The following is a 20,683-nucleotide window of genomic DNA, read 5'->3' as shown; positions in this document are numbered from 1 at the left end:
GGAGAAATAGAGAGCTTAATCAGAGGAGAGAGGGAACAGGTGGGAAGAGGGATGAGTGGGAGCGCGAAGAGCGGGCTTAACACAGGAGACGTGGAAAACTGGGTGGACGCAGCGCAGATAGCGGGGGAGAAGTAGTCGCACCGCGACGGGACTAATAACCTGCGAGATGCGGAACGGACCGATGAAGCGCGGAGTCAATTTACGAGAGACAGACTTAAGGGGAAGGTTGAGAGTGGATAACCAAACCTTCTGGCCGCGACAATATCTGGGGCTCTTAGTTCTACGCTTGTTAGCAGCCCTCACAGTCTGGTCCCTATAACGGCAGAGAGCTGATCTAACACCCCTCCAGGTGCGCTCGCAACGTTGGACAAAAGCTTGAGCGGAAGGGACGCTGGAGTCGGCGATTTGCGACGAGAACAGCGGAGGTTGGTACCCGAGGCTGCTCTGAAAAGGAGACAGGCCGGTAGCAGACGACGGAAGCGAATTATGGGCGTATTCTGCCCAGGGAAGGTGTTCGGACCAGGACGCGGGATTACGGAAAGAAAGGCTGCGCAAGATGCGGCCGACAGTCTGATTGGCCCGTTCGGCTTGACCGTTAGATTGAGGGTGGAAGCCGGACGAGAGACTGACGGAAGACCCAATCAAGCGACAAAACTCCTTCCAAAACTGGGACGTAAATTGCGGACCTCTATCCGAAACAATATCAGAGGGGAGGCCATGAATTCTGAAAATATTTTCGATGATTATTTGCGCCGTCTCTCTGGCGGAGGGGAGCTTAGTGAGGGGGATAAAATGGGCCGCCTTAGAAAATCGATCGATGACAGTGAGAATGACTGTATTGCCCGCCGACGCAGGGAGTCCGGTGATGAAATCTAAGGCGATGTGTGACCACGGTCGAGAGGGGATGGGAAGTGGTCTGAGAAGTCCGGCTGGAGAAGAGTTCCCTGACTTGGTCTGCGCGCAAACGGAACAAACCGCCACGAAATGACGCGTGTCACGTTCCCGAGTGGGCCACCAAAAACGCTGGCGAATGGAAGCGAGCGTGCCCCGAACGCCGGGGTGACCAGCCAACTTGGCCGAGTGAGCCCACTGAAGAACGGCCAGGCGGGTAGGGGCGGGAACGAAGAGGAGGTGTCTAGGACAGGTGCGCGGCGAGGGAGTGAGAGCGAGCGCTTGTTTAACCTGCCTCTCTATTCCCCAGACAGTTGACCCAACGATACGGGCCGTAGGGAGAATCCCCTCGGGGTCCGTGGGGACTTCGGGGGAATAGAGACGTGACAAGGCATCGGGCTTGGTGTTCTTGGAACCAGGGCGGTAGGAAATAATGAAATCAAATCGGGCGAAAAATAGAGCCCAACGAGCCTGGCGTGCGTTGAGTCATTTGGCAGAACGAATGTACTCTAGGTTCCGATGGTCAGTCCAAATGACAAAAGGAACGGTCGCCCCCTCCAACCACTGTCGCCATTCGCCTAGAGCTAGGCGGATGGCGAGCAGCTCGCGGTTACCCACGTCGTAGTTACGTTCAGACGGCGACAGGCGATGAGAAAAGTACGCGCACGGAAGGACCTTGTTGTCCGAGGGAGAGCATTGGGAAAGGATGGCTCCCACGCCCACCTCTGACGCGTCAACCTCAACCACGAACTGTTTGGACAAATCAGGTGTAACAAGGATGGGCGCGGACGTAAAGCGGTTCTTGAGGAGATCAAAAGCCCCCTGGGCGGAAACGGACCATCTAAAACACGATTTGACAGACGTAAGGGCAGTCAGGGGGGCGGCCACCTGACTGAAATTACGGATGAAGCGTCGATAAAAATTGGCGAAACCGAGAAAGCGCTGCAGCTCGACGCGCGACTTAGGTACAGGCCAGTCTAAAACGGCTTGGACCTTTGCAGAATCCATTCTAATACCCTCTGCAGAAATGACAGAGCCGAGAAAACTAACGGAGGCGGCATGGAAAGTGCATTTCTCAGCCTTCACGTAAAGACGGGTCTCTAATAGGCGCTGGAGGACGCGACGCACATGCTGGACATGAATTTGGAGAGACGGAGAGAAAATCAGGATGTCGTCGAGATAAACGAAAACAAAGATGTTTAGCATGTCTCTCAGGACGTCATTAATTAGTGCCTGAAAAACGGCAGGGGCGTTAACGAGGCCGAACGGAAGAACCCGATATTCAAAGTGCCCTAACGGAGTGTTAAACGCTGTCTTCCACTCGTCCCCCTCCCTAATGCGAACGAGATGGTAAGCGTTACACAGATCCAATTTGGTGAAAATCTTAGCTCCGTGCAAGATCTCGAAAGCTGATGACATAAGAGGGAGCGGGTAACGATTCTTAACTGTTATGTCATTCAACCCTCGATAATCAATGCAGGGGCGCAAGGAACCGTCCTTCTTCTGAACAAAAAAAACCCTGCCCCGGCGGGAGAAGAGGAGGGGACAATAGTACCGGCATCGAGAGCTGCGGATAAATAATCCTCGAGAGCCTGACGTTCGGGAGCCGACAACGAGTAAAGTCTTCCCCGGGGGGGAGTGGTTCCCGGGCGAAGTTCGATACTACAATCATAAGAACGATGGGGGGGGAGGGAAGTGGCCCGGGAACGACAGAACACCGTCCGCAGATCGTGATACTCCTCCGGTACCCCCGACAAATCACCAGGCTCCTCCTGAAAAACAGAGACAGAGGATACAGGGGGAACAGCAGACATTAAACATTTAACATGACAAGAGACATTCCACGAAAGGATAGTATTCTTAGCCCAATTAATAGAGGGATTATGTTGAACTAACCAGGGATGGCCTAAAACAATAGGGGCGAAAGGGGACTGAATAATAAAAAAAGAAATGGTCTCGCTGTGATTACCGGAGACAGTGAGGGTCAAAGGTAACGTCTCACGCTGAATCTTGGGAAGGGAACTGCCGTCCAAGGCAAACGGGGCCGTGGGCTTACATAAGTCCATGAGGGGGATACCATCTTCCCGAGCCCAGGTGTCGTCCATGAAACAGCCCTCCGCGCCAGAGTCAATCAACGCCCTGCAGGTGGCAGCAGAGCCAGTCCAGCGGAGATGGACAGGAAGAGTGGTGCAAGACCTCGAAGGAGAGACCAGAGTAGTAGCGCTCACCAGTAGCTCTCCTCTTACTGGCGAGCACTGGCCTCTTACCGGGCAGGAGGTCACGAAGTGTGAGGCAGAATCGAAGTAGAGGCAGAGACGGTGGGTGATTCTCCGCTCCTCTTCCTTAGCCGAAATGCGGATGCCCACCAGTTGCATGGGCTCAGGAACCAAGGTGGTGGCGGAGGGTGGAAGTGCTGCGGGGAGGGGAGCAAAGGAAAATGTGGACTCCTGGTCGCGAGCTCGGCGACGGCGATCAAAACGTCTCTCTAGGTGAATAGCAAGCTCGATCAAGGCATCCATGCGGGAGGGAACCTCTCGGGAAAGAATCTCCTCCTGAATCTCCGTGCAGAGACCATCCAAAATACAGGCGAGCAGCGCCGGCTCGTTCCAGTCACAGGAGGCTGCGAGAGTATGGAACTCAATGGAGTAGTCAGTAACAGACCGCTTACCCTGACGCAAAGACGATAAGACCCGGGATGCCTCTTCACCAAAAACAGAGCGGTCAAATACCCGTATCATCTCCTCCTTGAAATCCTGATAACAGTTAGTACATTCAGCCTCCGCCTCCCAGACGGTCGTTCCCCACTCTCGAGCCCGTCCAGAAAGGAGAGAAACAACGTAGGCGATACGGGCTCTGCTCTGGGCATAAGTAGTGGGCTGGAGAGAAAAAACAACGTCACACTGGGTGAGAAAAGCACGGCATTCAGAGGGCTCACCAGTGTAGCATGGCGGGTTATTAATCCTGGGCTCTGGAGGCTCGGGAGCCCTGGAGGTGACCGGTGGCTTGGGGCGAAGGAGAAGAATCTGCCTCGAAAGTTTGGAGACTTGAGCAGCCTTGCCCTCAATGGCGTGTCGTGCCGCAGACAGCTCTGCCTCATGTCTGCCCAACATTGCTCCCTGGTACTTGACGGCTGACAGAAGTGAGACCGGTGTCGCTGGGTCCATCTTGGTCGGATTCTTGTGTTATGATGGTAAGTGAGGACCCAAAAGCGATGTAGCAAAACAGAGTCTTTTAATGAAGCTCAGGGAATAATGTCAAACACAAAGTCTTCTCCTTGTGAGGAATACAAACAAACAGCCCGCAGAGAGGGTGATAAAAAACTGAACAAAACAAGTGCTTCCTTAGATCCCGAGCAAGTCCATGGGCAACAGACATGGTAAGCGGAGAGTAACACTTAGTGAGAATCCGACAAAGAATGCAGCGAGAGCAAGGGGAGAAATAGAGAGCTTAATCAGAGGAGAGAGGGAACAGGTGGGAAGAGGATTAACGAGGAATACAGGGGAGAAGAGAAACAGCTGGAAGAGGAGGGAAGGAGAGGGAAGGTAACATATTACGATCAACAGAGGGCGGCAGAGTAGAGGGAAAGAACAGAAGTGAGACATACCAAGATAAGACATGACAAATGTATTCCACTACAGTTACAATTTAAATCATTGGTATTTAGAATACAGTTACATTCAAAAATAATTTTGATTACTGAAGAGATCACTTTGCATTTTATTGTCATTTGTTTCATTTAATATTTAGTCCTTTCAGATGGAAAACATTTATACATATACATTATGCAATCCAAAGTGCATTTGAACAGTAATGTGGAAACCACAATAACTTCAAGATACCCCATTATAGTCTGACAGTTGTGTAGAGTGAAAAGAACAGCAATCCGATGACTTCGAAAGTCGTATAATTAATTTCGTCAACGAACGAGTACACCAGTACATTCAGTTAGTTCATCTCGTTCAGACTCAAATGACTGATTCAGTGAAATTTGACCTGTATGCACAAGGTTTATAGGTATGCACAAAATATAATCCCCAATTTATAAATGTGTAAAAATATCTAAAGGGAATACAGTTAAAAGGACATGAATTACAAATGGAAATGATGTGTTTTGGTGCACCGTGTAATACATTTAGGGTTTTCTTTAACTTTTTCTTTGCTTTTAAAGACTGACTACAGCGTGAGACAATAACATTTGAGAGCAGACTGTGAATGAGCATATCATTGTTTTGACCAACTGATCGAATACACCCTTTACTGAACCAGTTGTTCATCTTGTTCATGAACTAACTAAATGTACTGGTGCACTCGTTTACAAACGAGATGAATAAATCAGTCATTTTGATTGACAATCAGCTGAAGAAGAGAAGAGAAGAGAAGAAGAGCTGCATGTCGTTGGTTCAGTTGGTCAATTTCGTTCAATGAGAAAAGGGGCTGGATAAATTATGAATTAAAGTGAGTGATGTGGCCACACATTATAATGACATACGACCGTTATTGAAACTCATAATTATTTTGTAGGCTAGTATTGTTGTCTTTTTTGTGATGCTTGATAAAAATTTGTGCTCAGCAGTCATAGTATGATAAATATGCTTTGTTGTCATTTGTGGGGAAACGCTTTTGATGCTTAAACACTCTGCAGTGCTGAAGACACACACATTTTTATTATGGATTATTAGATTTGTTCTGATCATGCAATTATTTATATATAAGACGGTCATTTGGCCCCATGTTTGGTTGCTGATTTTATTTTTGTGTGCCTTTATCTGTGGGTACTAGCATGGAAGCAGGCCTGTCTGGGGTATTTTGAGCTGAATGCCAAAGACATGGATGACTGCTCCTACTCTAATAGAGCTCTGGATGTTTAATGAACAGTAATAGAGGTGGAACAAAAGGCAGATTCAGTCTGATGGGCTGCAACACAAAAAGCAAGAGAGGGAACAAAACTCATTTCAGATGTCCATTGTTCATATTTCTTTATCAGCGAACTGCAGAGATGATTTCCACTGGCATACATAGTTGTCCTGGCATGTGTGTTTGAGTGTGTGTATGTTTGTCATGTAACAGATTACATATACTCTGTGGAAGTGGATGGGAATGAGACACAGGTGACTCTAAGAGATCTGAAACCAAATCAAACATACCAGCTCCGGATAGCGGCAGGAACACGCGCTGGGTTCAGTCAGCATTCTGAGTGGGCCTCGCACCACACACCTAACCTTACTCAGGGTGAGTAAGCACAGACACATAAACACATAGATGCAAAAGCATAACATACACACAGATACTGAGCCAGCCTAATCATAGAACTCCCCACCACTGTAATCATATTAGTGTTTAATTGTGGAGAGTTTTGAACTTGAACTTAAAGAAATGCTGTTTTTATGGAATGTTAAACAGAATGTTCCTACTTCCTGAAAGATATCTCTGAAATAAGTGTTCTGAGATATCTCACTGGTCTCTATGACAGCACTAGACTGTGTTAACAGCAAACAAAAATGTGTCTGCATGCCGCAGTCTCATACTTGATCAGACAATGAGAAGACATTGATGAGCGTTATGCCTGTCAATTATTTTGCACATTCTCATTGTGTAGTATTTGAAGTGGTTCATTCAGGTTTAATGTCAGATTTAGATTCATTACAGTAGTCAACTGAGGGTTCAGTTTTGCTACTTTTGTGTTTGACAACCCTGAGAAGATGCACTGCTGCTCTTCTGCTAAAGGCTTATTTATGCTTCTGCGTCAAATGTACAGTGAGGCTCCATGTAGTGGATAACTCATTGGTTCGCATTTATAGTTCTTTATTGGTACGTCTGCATCATTCTGTGAGTGCAAAATGCTAATTATATGGTTCATGAATAAACATTTCTGGATTCAAAAGTATTTATTAAATTATTGTAGCATCAAAAACAAGTTCAAAGTATGTGAACATGTTGAAATGTAGTTACATATGATTTACTATAAATGTTACCTGAAAATGAGGTTACTGTATGCTTGCTCTTGAGTTGCTTTAATAAAAATATATACATACATATTTTGGCATACTTTTGACGTTCCGTGCTTTAAAAGAAATCATCAAATTAATTAATAACTACTCGCCTGAATTACAAAAGAGTCGTTTTAAAGACTTTTACTAGGTGCTTTTTAATTTTCTGACAAATTAAGTGTTCCATTTCCATAACTTACTTTATGGATTATTTAATGTATATACTGTCAAACATATGATCAAATAATCGTGACAATTGGAAAGTTTGAGAGTAGAATACAAAACATATTACAGTATTTTACTCACTTATCAAATTAACATCAAGTAAAGGCTTAGAGAAAAAGCTTTTAGAGTTTATAAGCTGTAAACAGATGTCTTTTGTTGCATTTCGCTCAGGGCTGGACTGGTAATCTGGTATACCGGGCATTTTCCCGGTGGGCCGACGCACTTTGAGGCCAATCCGGTGCGGACTGGCCATTGGGCCAAGCAGAATGTACCAAATGGGCCGCGATAAGCTAAAATGAGGTGCTGGGTTATGAATAGCGGACAACAAAACGGTGCCGCAATATGCAGAAAAGGACAGCGAACCCCCACCCCATCTGCTCAACAAGTTTTGGGCCAGTTGCCATGTAAAATCCAGTTGCCAATAAAAAAGATTTATCTTCCCAGTCCAGTCCTGAAAAGAAAGAAAAAAAGTAGAATAAAAAAATTGCTTTTTAAGATTTTTTGTTTACCTTGTGCCCTTTTTCAAACTAAAACCAGAGAGAAAAGAATACAAATCTGGTCATCAGCAGGTGGTGCTAAGGCGAAAATAAAATAACACGTGAGATAAGCTTGTATGCTTCTTTTAACTTGTCAGCTTCTTATTCTTGCCATTACTTAAGGCAGTGATTCTTGACAAACCTCAGAAATGCAGGCAAATGCAGAATCAGAAGCTGAAACTATACAATTGCATGTGCAGTAGCATGTATGACTCAGCCTTGCTACCACCTTCAGCATAGCTGAGTACCACCCAAGAATTTGACTGTCCTAGCCAACCCATTAAAAATTTTCTTGGAGGTTTCACTGCTAGTATATGTACAGTATGTCATTTTTTTCCAAGTTAGTATGCCCACACAAAGTATGCACCACTGTTCTCACAAACTCCCTCTGTTGTCTATCCCAGTGCTCTTTGCTCCAACTGAGCTCAAAGTGAGAGCCAAAATGCATTCCCTCCATGTCACGTGGCAGCCACCACCCAATCACACTCAAATCACCGGCTACAAGCTGTCCTGGTGGGAGGTGGATGGAGAGGAGCTGGCCAATGAGGGGAAACCTGTAATCAATGAAAGGAGCCAGGGGGTTCAACAAATCAAACTGCGGAAGAGAGTTAAACACCATGAGGTCACAAGCCTTGGTGAGAGATGAGCAGGAACTTTATATTTGTGCACACACAAAAATGCTTGAAACTAAATTTCTTATAGGCTATAAGATCCAAAGCAACTCATATAATGTAGAAAAAAGGGACAGAAGGACTGCATCTGTGTAGCAGCTTAGGGCTAATTGGCCTTATGGCTAGGTAGTGACTCTCTGTCACCATCAGCTGCTGAGAAAATGAAAAAGGGTAAAACTAGAGATCAGTTTCTCAGTGTATTGGCTGGCAGCCCAGAAATGTAAACACTTGGAGGGCCACCATATTTCAAACAGTACTTTTCATGTGTGAAACAATCCCTGCTTTAAAAACACCCTTAGAACTAGCATGTTTAAAGCTGGACTGATTGGTGGACCAATATAGCCAAGCTGTTCACCAGCATAATGGCCAATTATAAAGCCTAGTGGGCTTCTTAAATCAAATCAATCATCTTATTGTCACTACACCATGCACATGAGTGTAGCACTGGGTGAAAATTTTAGGTTTATCAATATTGTAATCATGTAGTGTCAGACAAAAACAATATACAAAATGTACAAAATACACAATATACTCACTATCTACTACTACTATAAAGTGTGCAGTCCCAAGTTCACCGGGGCGGCTGTGGCTCAGGTGGTAGTGCGGGTCAGCTGCCAATCGCAGGGTTGGCGGTTCGATTCCTGGCCCACATGACTCCACCTGCCGAAGTGTCCTTGGGCAAGACACTGAACCCCAATGGCTTGCATGGCATCTGCTGCCATTGGTGTATGAGTGTGAATGGGATACAGTGTAAAGTGCTTTGGTAACCTCTAAGGTTAAAAAAAAAGTGCTATGTAAGTGTAGACCATTTACCAGTATACACAAAATGGACAAGATCTTTAAACAATTAAAGCTGAATGCTTTAGGGTATACAAAGCGTACACTTATAGTAAAAAGATTGAACAATTTGGACACACTTGTATTTCTCATGATTTTACAAACCTCTTGATTTAAAGGCTTATGCTTTATAAGCCTTTAAGTGCTTAATCACTTAAAATTAGTTCAGTCATGACAACTCTTGTACTAAGTACGAAGACTTCTTACTGCTTGAACATCCACAGACATGCTGCTACACAATTACACATACATAAGACATGATGTATCAAGCATTTCGGACATGCTGCTGCTGTTCAGTTAGACATACAATCATTTGAAGTCGTGCTGGGGAGGAGGAGGGTTTTAGAGAGAAAACTCTCATAGTGCGTTGCAGTAAAACAGCTTACCTGAAAACAACTGAGATAATTTAAATGTTGGACATAGAGAGAGAGAAATCAAGTCTATTGGCTAACAGATTACATGTTTACAGGACCTGTCAGCTTTTGCCATGTAAAGTTTCATGACTGAACTTAGAATAATTTGTGTGGACAAATAAAAGTTTGCCTATGCATGAATGAAGCTAAAGTTTTATTAAAAAATAAAATAGTAATGGATGAATTGAACTGGATATTAAGAACAATCTACCAATAAGTGTTCAGCATATATTGGAGTGAAAAGAGCTGTAATCTAGGCAAATTCTTTTTACTTTAAATAATTTAAAATGCGCAGGTTACTGAATAATTTACATACAGTTGAAGTCAGAAGTTTACACACACTTAGGATGAAGTAATTAAACCAATTTTTCAACGACTCCACAGATTTAATATTAGCAAACTATTGTTTTGGCAAGTTGTTTAGGACATCTACTTTTTGCAAGACACAAGTAATTTTTCCAACTATTGTTTACTGACAGATTGTTAACTGTGCCTTTTAAGCAACTTGGAAAATTCCAGAAAATGATGTCAAGACTTAGACAATTAGCCAGTTAGCTTCTGACAGGAGGTGTACCTGTGGATGTAGTTTAAGGCCTATCTTCAGACATCATGGGAAAATCAAAAGAAATCAGCCAAGACCTCAGAAAAGAATTGTGGACCTCCACAAGTCTGGTTTTATCCTTGGGAGCAATTTCCATATGCCTGAAGGTATGTTCATCTTTACAAATAATAGTACACAAGTATAAACTCCATAAGGACCACGCAGCCATCAGGACTGAGACGCATCTGTCTCCTAGTGTTACGATCCCTGGTTGTCTGCCCGTTTTTCTCGTGTCGCCATCACCATGATTCCCGACCCTCATCATTGTGTCATTGTTCTCACCTGATTGTCGTTTGTTATCATCATGTCTCTGTGTATTTAAACCCCGCTGTTCCTCCATTCCATTGTCGTTCGTTGTTCTGATGTTTTGCTCATGTTTGGAAGTGGTTGTCGTGCCTGTCTTGTCGTGTTCATCCCAGTTCATGTGCCCTTGAATGTTTTCGTGTTTTAATTTCAGTTTTCCCACTGTGGATGTTTTCTTTGTTCCTGTTTGCCTTGTTTTCACTATTGTTCAATAAACCCGCGTGTAGCTCCTCACTCCTCGTCTGCCTCCGCCTGCTTAACGTAACACCTAGAGATGAACATATTTTGGCAAATCAATCCCAGAACAACAGCAAAGGACCTTAGTGGAGTAAGCAGATAGACAAGTATCTATATCCACAGTAAAACGAGTCCTATATCGTCCTATATCTGCTCAGACAGGTAGAAGCTACTGCTCCAAAACTGGCATAAAAAAGCCTGACAACAGTTTGCAAGTGCACATGAGGATAAAGATCTTGCATTTTGAAGAAATGTCCCCTGGTCTAATGAAACACATATGGAACTGTTTGGCCATAATGACCATTGTTATGTTTGAAGGAAAAGGGGTGAGGCTTGCAAGCCGAAGAACACATCCCGAAGCATGTGGGTGGCAGCATCATGTTGGGGGGTGCTTTGCTGCAGGAGGGACTGGTGCACTTCACAAAATAGATGGCATCATGAGGAAAGAAAATTATGTGGATATATTGAAGCAGCATCTCAAGACATCAGCCATGAAGTTAAAGCTCTGTCAGAAATTGGTCTTCCAAAAGGACAATGACTACAAGCATACCTCGAAAGTTGTGGCAAAATGGCTTAAGGCCAACAAAGTCAAGGTATTGGAGTGGCAGTATATGGTAGAACATGTGTGGGCAGAACTGAAAAAGCATTTGCGAGCAAGGAAGCCTACAAAACTGACTCAGTTACACCAGTTCTGTCTGGAGGATTGGGTCAAAATTCCAGCAACTTATTGTTAGCTTGTGGAAGGCTACCCAAAATGTTTGACCCAAGTTAAACAATAAAAGAAAATGCTACCAAATACTAACTGATTGTATGTAAACTTCTGACCCACTGGGGATGTAATGAAAGAAAGAAAAAATTTTATAAATAATTCTCTCTACTATTATTCTGATATTTCACTTTCATTTTTTATTTCCTCCCCTTAAGTCCTTGTGGTGGTATAGTAACACGCCTCAATCCAAATCTATTTGGCTGAGGTGTATGTAAACTTCTGACTTCTGACTTTACTTACATTTGTGTTATTTTATAGTTTTTATAGTTTTTATTTTACAATTGTTCTAAAATATGGAAAATAGTAATAACAAATAATGAGTAGGTGTGTACAAACATTTCACCGGTACTGGATAGTATCTAAATTGCATACAACATGAAGGTGTACATGTATATATGCCAGGGACTGGCATCCAAGAAACAACATATGTGTGTGACAAACTACTGTATGCTGGTGTTTTCAGCAGTGAATGCTAATTTTTGTGCAGTTTTGTTGAAGTTTGGTATTGTCCATGGTGTAACTATATTTTGTCGGATTGTTTTAGCTCCTGATCGGCTATATGAGGTGAAGGTTTGGGCATTTAATAAACAGACTGAAGGTTATCCTGCCGTATGGAAGGGCAAAACAGAGAAACTCACAGATCGAGGTGCGTGAGGGTATGGATGAGTCTGGGCAAGAATATGAGTGGAAAATGATAGATAAGGAAATAAAAAAACATCTGCCTGTAAGAGTGTGTGAATTTATGTAAGTGTGTTCATTTTTTTATGTTTATACTGTTTTCTTAGTGTGGACTCCAAACTCTCTCCCGCCATTGCCGCCCATCAGCATCAGAGCTCGTGCCAACAGTTCCACCTCTATCTGGCTACGCTGGGAGAAACCGCACTTTAGTAATGTGCACATCATTAACTACACTATACGCTGCAGCCCCGCAGGAATACGGAATGCATCGCTGGTCTCGTACTATACCAGGTACCATACATACAGTCAGGTCCATAAATATTGGGACATCGACACAATTCTAATATTTTTGGCTCTATACACCACCACAATGGATTTGAAATGAAACGAACAAGATGTGCTTTAACTGCAGACTTTCAGCTTTAATTTGAGGGTAATTACATCCAAATCAGGTGAACGGTGTAGGAATTACAACAGTTTGTATATGTGCCTCCCACTTTTTAAGGGACCAAAAGTAATGGGACAATTGGCTGCTCAGCTGTTCCATGGCTAGGTGTGTGTTATTTCCTCATTATCCCATTTACAAGGAGCAGATAAATGGTCCAGAGTTCATTTTTTAGTGTGCTATTTGCATTTGGAATCTGTTGCTGTCAACTCTCAATATGAGATCCAAACAGCTGTCACTATCAGTGAAGCAAGCCATCATTAGGCTAAAAAATCAAAACAAACCCATCAGAGAGATAGCAAAAACATTAGGTGTGGCCAAATCAACTGTTTGGAACATTCTTAAAAAGAAAGAACGCACCGGTGAGCTCAGCAACACCAAAAGACCTGGAAGACCACGGAAAACAACTGTGGTGGATGACCGAAAAATTCTTTCCCTGGTGAAGAAAACACACTTCACAACAGTTGGCCAGATCAAGAACACTCTCCAGGAGGTAGATGTATGTGTGTCAAAGTCAACAATCAAGAGAAGACTTCACCAGAGTGAATACAGAGGGTTCACCACAAGATGTAAACCATTGGTGAGCCTCAAAAACAGGAAGGCCAGATTAGAGTTTGCCAAACAACATCTAAAAAAGCCTTCACAGTTCTGGAACAACATCCTATGGACAGATGAGACAAAGATCAACTTGTACCAGAGTGATGGGAAGAGAAGAGTATGTAGAAGGAAAGTAACTGCTCATGATCCAAAGCATACCACCTCATCAGTGAAGCATGGTGGTGGTAGTGTCATGGCGTGGGCATGTATGGCTGCCAATGGAACTGGTTCTCTTGTATTTATTGATGATGTGACTGCTGACAAAAGCAGCAGGATGAATTCTGAAGTGTTTCGGGCAATATTATCTGCTCATATTCAGCCAAATACTTCAGAACTCATTGGACAGCGCTTCACAGTACAGATGGACAATGACCCGAAGCATACTGCGAAAGCAACCAAAGAGTTTTTTAAGGGAAAGAAGTGGAATGTTATGCAATGGCCAAGTCAATCACCTGACCTGAATCCGATTGAGCATGCATTTCACTTGCTGAAGACAAAACTGAAGGGAAAATGCCCCAAGAACAAGCAGGAACTGAAGACAGTTGCAGTAGATGCCTGGCAGAGCATCACCAGGGATGAAACCCAGCGTCTGGTGATGTCTATGCGTTACAGACTTCAGGCTGTAATTGACTGCAAAGGATTTGCAACCAAGTATTAAAAAGTGAAAGTTTGATTTATGATTGTTAATCTGTCCCATTAAGCTGGGATAGGCTCCAGCCCCCCGCGACCCTGTACACAGGATAAGCGGTTGACGATGGATGGATGGATGGAATCTGTCCCATTACTTTTGGTCCCTTAAAAAGTGGGAGGCACATATACAAACTGTTGTAATTCCTACACCGTTCACCTGATTTGGATGTAAATACCCTCAAATTAAAGCTGAAAGTCTGCAGTTAAAGCACATCTTGTTCGTTTCATTTCAAATCCATTGTGGTGATGTATAGAGCCAAAAAGATTAGAATTGTGTCGATGTCCCAATATTTATGGACCTGACTGTATATGCAAAACCATACGCTTATTTATGCAGAGATTATACACAATCATAGTAATGTAAAGAGACATTTTTATCAATACTCACATGCTTACTTACTCATTCACACACTCATGTACTTCCTGTCTGTCTCTTAGCAATTCACTTACCACTCATTATTTCTCTCACTTTGTCCCAAGTGAGACTCCCTCTCCCAATTGCATTCTCATTCAACACAGAGTCTGAGACTCAAAGTCACATTTAAGTCACAAAAGATTGACATGTACTAGTTAACTATTGACTTCAGTGGGTTAAACATATCTTCAACATCCGCAGAGATTAAACACTACACAAACTACAGAGTACATTCCACAACAAGCATGCATCCTCTTGTTTAAAAACAGGTTGTATGTCTGTGAATATTTCCCCCCTTAAGGAATGCTAGGGAGGCAGCCACAGGGCAGGGACTGGGTTGGGAGGCCTAGGATGTGGGAGGCTCGAGGAAGGCAGGCAGAGCCGAGGGAGGCTCGAGGGGTGAAGCCATGGAAGGCGGAGCCGTGAGGGGCAAAGCCATGGAAGGCGGAGCCATGGGAGGCTCGAGGGGCTAAGAGCCATGAATGACTGGGAACTAACTGGGGAACGACCTCCGTGGTCGTGAGCACTGGTAGAGACTTGGGAACGACCTCCGTGGTCGTGAGCACGGGCAGAGACTGGGGAACGACCTTCGTGGTCATGAGCACGGGCAGAGACTGTGAAATGACCTCAGTGGTCGCAAAAAGAGGCAGAGACTGAGGAAAGGTGTCTTTTTCCTTCTCCTCCTTTTCCAGACAGCTGGGAGCGTAGTAATAGGAATGGTCGCAGCTACAGGCGTTGCCTCTGGGATGGTCGAGGCTACAGGCATTGGCTCTGGGACAGTTGAGGCTACAGGCATTGACTCTGGGATGGTCGAGGCTACAGGTATTGGCTCTGGGACGGTCGAGGCTACAGGCATTGACTCTGGGATGGTCGAGGCTACAGGCATTGGCTCTGGACGGTCGAGGCTACAGGCATTGGTGCTGGCTCGTTAACAGTGGCAGGCATGGGCACTGGCTCATTAACTGTGGTTGTGGCCGGGGTTTCCTGCCATAAATACTATCATATGGGGGAAATGTCACCTCCGTGGTCGCTACCGCAGACTGCATCGGGGAATCGACCACCAGAGCTTGGAGATGGAGAGCCACCCCCGAAAATATATTTATGGGGAATATATGGGGAGTCACCTTGGAGACAGGGATTGTGGCTTGAAGCAAGGAGCCATGGAAAGCTTGGTGCAATCGGCCTCATCCTCCCTTCCCACAGTTAAGGTTGAGCTACAGAGTTACAGAGCCCAGTCCCTTATCAGGCTAATCAAGCCTCCGAGAGGGATAAAGGCCGACTTCAGAGGATTGTGCGGGAAAGAGAGATAGTTTACGGACATGTCCGTCATGTGTGTTTGTGTCTTCTGTTTTAAGTTTAGTATTAAAATATTGTTTATATAATCAAGCCGGTACTCGCCTCCTCCTTTCCATTGAACTACGTTACACTGATAAGGGACCGGGTGTGTATAATCATGACCCGGCCCCGCCCTCCGCCCTGCCACACTAACCTTCAGCAGAAAGAGTGCTATTACCAAAATTAATTTGAGACGACTTGGACTCGTGACAAATGACTTGGCCCTGAAAGACCTGAGATTATAATTGGACTCAGCAACCTGTGAATATATCTGTCACTTACTGTTGTATTCACTCTGAATGTAATGAAAGAAGAATGTATATTGACGAGACCATTAAATTTGGTGATATTTTGCCATTTTTATTTTATAACAGCGTCTGATTGGCGGATTAACTGAAATGGTTGTTCTGTATAGTGGCAGTTCTAAAATTAACGTACAGCCTTAATAGTTTTCAAATAATTTTAGTGAATTTGAGTCAATCTTGTGTAAAATAAGTGTTCATTTTGTGTATTTATGTGTTATTTGCTATCGTTAAGTTGTTATATATATATATATGTAATATATATAAGTTCTATATATATATATATATGTAATATATATATAAGTTCTATATTTATCAGCCCTATACTGCATTTGCCATCAGCTACACTGCTCACTAGATTTTAGTATCATTGATCATGAACAAACAAATTTCAGTTAGCCAGAACTCTTCATGTCTTCATCACTGTGTGTAGCTCTTCTCAGGAGAAATTGATGGGATCACTAAAGCCCTTTACCAGCTATGAAATCGCTGTGCAGTCTAATGGAGTTGATATGAGCGGCCCCTTCAGCAGCATAGTGGAAGAGTCCACACTGCCAGACAGTGAGTACACCAACTTTCAATCCTGGGATAGAAACCATCCTACTCAGTAATTTGTTGTTAATAAATGAAGAAAATATTAAAGAAAAAAAGTTTCTATTCTGATAGTACACATTTATGTCTATTTGATGTATGTGTAAACATCTGGAAGACAAATGTTGAATGTTGATGTAAATCTGCAGTAAATATATAAGACGTATGTCAGTAAGTATGTCTCAGATGTCAATAAGACATTTATCAGATGTCTTTGAGATGTTTGTGATTGAGAATGTTTTTAAATCAGATTTTTTTAAAGATGTTTAGCGGATGTTCATTAGATTGTGATGCTTTCCAGATGAAAAGATCTAAAACAGCCATCTCAAAATAATTATTTTTCACACATATTTTATCTCTGGTGAATGTGGTATTTCATGAGTTCATGCTGTATTTCGTGTCTTCTCATGCTTTGGAAAGCACTTTAATTATAGTGTGTATACAGGTGTGAGTGTCTGTATGTTTTTTAAAAATTATTTTTTTATTTTTTTTTAAAGTGAAGAATGAATGTGTATTTGTGAGTAGAGCATGTGTATATTTATTGAGAATGTGAGAGACTATGAGAGAGTGTAGTGTGGGTCAGTGTGAGTCAGTGTGTTTATGTTAGGTTAACAGTTAGGGGATTAATAGGGAGAGGTGTAAGGAGATAATTGCCTTTAATTAAAAGCCCAGATGGAATTGCCCCTCTTGCTGGCAAGAGTCTTTCAGCTTCTCAGTCAGTCTAGCCAAGTGATGCCAAGGAGGGGCATGTGGCTACTGTGTCATGCTGATATTTATCTGCTCTGAAAGCTGGGGAAAAGAGTGGGCACTTCAAAATTAGACCTTTCCCTCTTCAAACCTGATATTATACTCACAATGTCTCCTTAATGTTTGTCTGCCTCTTTTTTCATTTTGTTTTACTACAGAAGTTAAAAAGATAGTTCATTCTCACTCAAATATTGAGTGAATCATTAGAAACCCAAATTATTTTCTTTTTTCAATGGAACACAAAAGGAGATGTTTTTCTGAATGTACAGACTGTTTTTTGACAATGGACTTTTACTTTCAAGCTCCAAAACACATTCAAAAAGCTCCATAAATGTAGTCCATACAACTTGTGTGCTATATTTCAAGTCCTCTGAAGCCATACGATAGCTTTGTGTGATGAATAGACTGAAATTGAAGTCATTATTCGCTGACAATATTGTTATATTTGCATTGTAATTGGAGATAAATGGTTAGAATATTTATTATCTTCTCTCCTTAATAGTCCTTTAGTTTAGTTTATTTTAGTTTTACTATTTATTTTATTGTGTGTTTGTGAAAGTACATTTACATAATTTCTGTAAAGCATTTTGTAAACACAGTTTTAAAGGGTGATATATAAATAAACTGTACTTTCTTTTAATCAAGATGCATTTTGAAGATGTGTCTTGTCTAAGGAGATTAATCATTAATGTTATTATGTTTCTCTTCTGCTGTGTGTGTGTTTGTTTTTATCTCAGAACCGTCCTCTCCTCCAATGGATTTGGAGTTGAGTGCACCAAACTCATTCTCTGTTCTGGTGAGTTGGCGCCCTCCACTGGAGCCAAATGGTATAATTTTAACCTACTGGATCCTCTACACTGGCAACATCAGCCATCCAGACCATCTATGGATAAACCTCACACACGATGGTGAATCCAATCTCTCTCTCTCTCACACACACACACACACACACACACACACACACATTTTGGTGCAGCTATCCTTATATACATAATTCATAATTATTCCATAAACATAATTATTTTTATACTGTACTAACTATAGATTATATCCTCTAAACCTAACCCTCACTATTTTTTTTTTTACATTTTTATTATTGTATTGTGTTTTTAAGATGAATTATAGGGAAACTAGAAATGCCCTCATAAACCACATTTAAAGCATAATACCCTTATAATTACAAGTTTGTAACCTAAAAACCACACACATACCACACACATACAAAAAGAACATGGTTTTGTAGAATTGTTATTGCCGTTATCTCTTATAAAGCTCTCTCTCTCTTTCTCTTCATATTTATCTCACCCTCTTCCCTCTTTTCAGGTTCTGTCACCAAAACAGAGGTCCAGGGCCTGATGAGTGGGACCTGTTACTATTTTAAGATGGGGGCCTGCACTAAAGTGGGGGTGGGACCATTTTCATCTGTGAAGGATGTAAATACTCCACCAAAGAAATACGGTGAGTATGTGTGTGTAAAGTGTTTTTACACTATTTGTGAGGATTTTTAAAGGTGTGTTTGCATGAACAGTATATTAGGGGTATAGTGGTTTAAATGTACTCAAATGAAAGCATGAATTCTAGGTGAGAAAGAGTGCAAGCAGAAAAAGAACTAATGAAGAGTAAAAGTTTTTTAGCATTAAAACGATCTATAGTTTGCACAAAGCAAATTTTCGCCATGGGCTTACAAAAAGTTCACATACCCGAAGAAAAGTCAATCATGCTTTGGCCATTCATATTCTGGACCCATGGCACAAATGCTTATGTAAAAGCTGGAATGCATTGTTCATTGGAATTCATTGTTTAGGTTTAAATTCTTTTCCACAGTGGAAATTTGCACCCAGTGTCAATGGTTCTTTAGCGGGAGTACATAGTACATAGACATTGTATATAACATTCCATTTACAAAGGTAGCAGTTACGTTAGGGTTTTCTAAAGAAAATGCATCTGGTGGGACACAAACATGAATCTGAACGTGACTTGCATCACCTATATCACTGATGCTTTTACTGTGTAGATTATATTTTTTGCATGTAGACAATCAATGTAAACCCTTGTTTATAATGACAAAAAAGTTTCTCTGAATCTGTAGAAAGCATTACATATCAGGTGTGTGTGTGTGTGTGTGTGTGTGTGTGAGCTGTGTGTGTGTGTATGTGTGACGTGTATTTATCACTTTGTGGGGACCAAATGTCCCCATAAGGATAGTAAAACCCGAAATTTTTGACCTTGTGGGGACATTTTGTCGGTCCCCATGAGGAAAACAGCTTATAAATCATACTAAATTATGTTTTTTGAAAATGTAAAAATGCAGAATGTTTTCTGTGAGGGTTAGGTTTAGGGGTTGGGTTAGGTTTAGGGGTTGGGTTAGGTTTAGGGGATAGAATATAAAGTTTGTACAGTATAAAATACATTATGTCTATGGAAAGTCCCCATAAAACATGGAAACACAACATGTGTGTGTGTGTGTGTGTGTGTGTGTGTGTGTGTGTGTGTGTGTGTGTAAAAGAAAAAGTGTGTGTTTAAAGACTGCCATCTGCCTCTGCTCATCACTGACACTCAATTAATGGCATTCCCACTGGGAGTGTGAAGTGATTCAGTCCAGCTCCACACACACATTGTCTGTGGGGAGTTGGACACAGACTTACTACATGCGCCAGCAAGAACACTTCATTATTATATGTCATCTTTGTTTTATATTATAATTAATACTTCATTATTATAGTTTAAAACGATTTGCATTAAATTACACGGTGGTGCAGCGGTTAGCACTGTCGCCTCACAGCAAGAAGGTCGTGGGTTCAAACCCTGGTTGCCCCGGCCTTTCTGTGTGGAGTTTGCATGTTCTCCCCGTGTCTGCGTGGGTTCTCTCCGGTACTCGGCTTCCTCCCACCATCCAAAAGACATGCAGGCTAGGTTAATTGGTGTCTCCAAAAAATTGCCCTAGGTGTGGATGTGGATGTGGATGTGGAGGTGAGTGTGAGTGTATGTCTGTCTATGTGTGGCCCTGCGATGGACTGGCGACCTGTCCAGGGTGTCCCCCGCCTTTCGCCTAATGTTAGCTGGGATAGGCTCCAGCCCCCGCGACCCTGTACACAGGATAAGTGGTTGACGGATGGATGGATGGATGGATGGATAATTACTTGAAGACTTATTTCTACACTTCTTTCATGCTTTCTCACTTTTTGCTATTCCAACCCCTCTGTCTTTTCTCTCACCTTCTTTTATTGTTGATATCTCCCACCCTTTTTTTCTCCCTCCCTCCCTCTCTCTTTCTCTCTCCTGTAGAGCTGGATGTCCATGCTGTGACTGGTATCATCGTTGGAGTGTGTCTTGGGCTGCTCTGCATCCTGCTCTGCATGTGTGTCAGTTTCCACAATGGAAAAACACGGTACACACCTGCTCAATCTCAAACC

At 42.7% G+C, this 20,683-nt stretch overlaps 1 protein-coding gene across 2 annotated transcripts in view; it reads left to right on the top strand.

Moving 5' to 3' along the window:
- Positions 1-20,683, top strand: part of igdcc4 (immunoglobulin superfamily, DCC subclass, member 4) — a 112,251-nt gene that overhangs the window by 68,969 nt on the left and 22,599 nt on the right. For both annotated transcript variants that reach the window (XM_052150505.1, XM_052150498.1), the window contains 8 exons: positions 5,959-6,120; positions 8,044-8,274; positions 12,015-12,116; positions 12,256-12,439; positions 16,366-16,493; positions 18,008-18,178; positions 18,594-18,728; positions 20,556-20,658. In XM_052150505.1, the coding sequence (XP_052006465.1) occupies positions 5,959-6,120; positions 8,044-8,274; positions 12,015-12,116; positions 12,256-12,439; positions 16,366-16,493; positions 18,008-18,178; positions 18,594-18,728; positions 20,556-20,658 (1,216 nt within the window). The remainder of the gene's footprint in view (positions 1-5,958; positions 6,121-8,043; positions 8,275-12,014; positions 12,117-12,255; positions 12,440-16,365; positions 16,494-18,007; positions 18,179-18,593; positions 18,729-20,555; positions 20,659-20,683) is intronic.

This window comes from Xyrauchen texanus, chromosome 2 (genome assembly GCF_025860055.1).
Source record: "Xyrauchen texanus isolate HMW12.3.18 chromosome 2, RBS_HiC_50CHRs, whole genome shotgun sequence".
Lineage (NCBI taxonomy): Eukaryota > Metazoa > Chordata > Actinopteri > Cypriniformes > Catostomidae > Xyrauchen > Xyrauchen texanus.
Note: the sequence above shows the minus strand (reverse complement) of the source record. Positions and strands in the feature narration are given on the sequence as shown.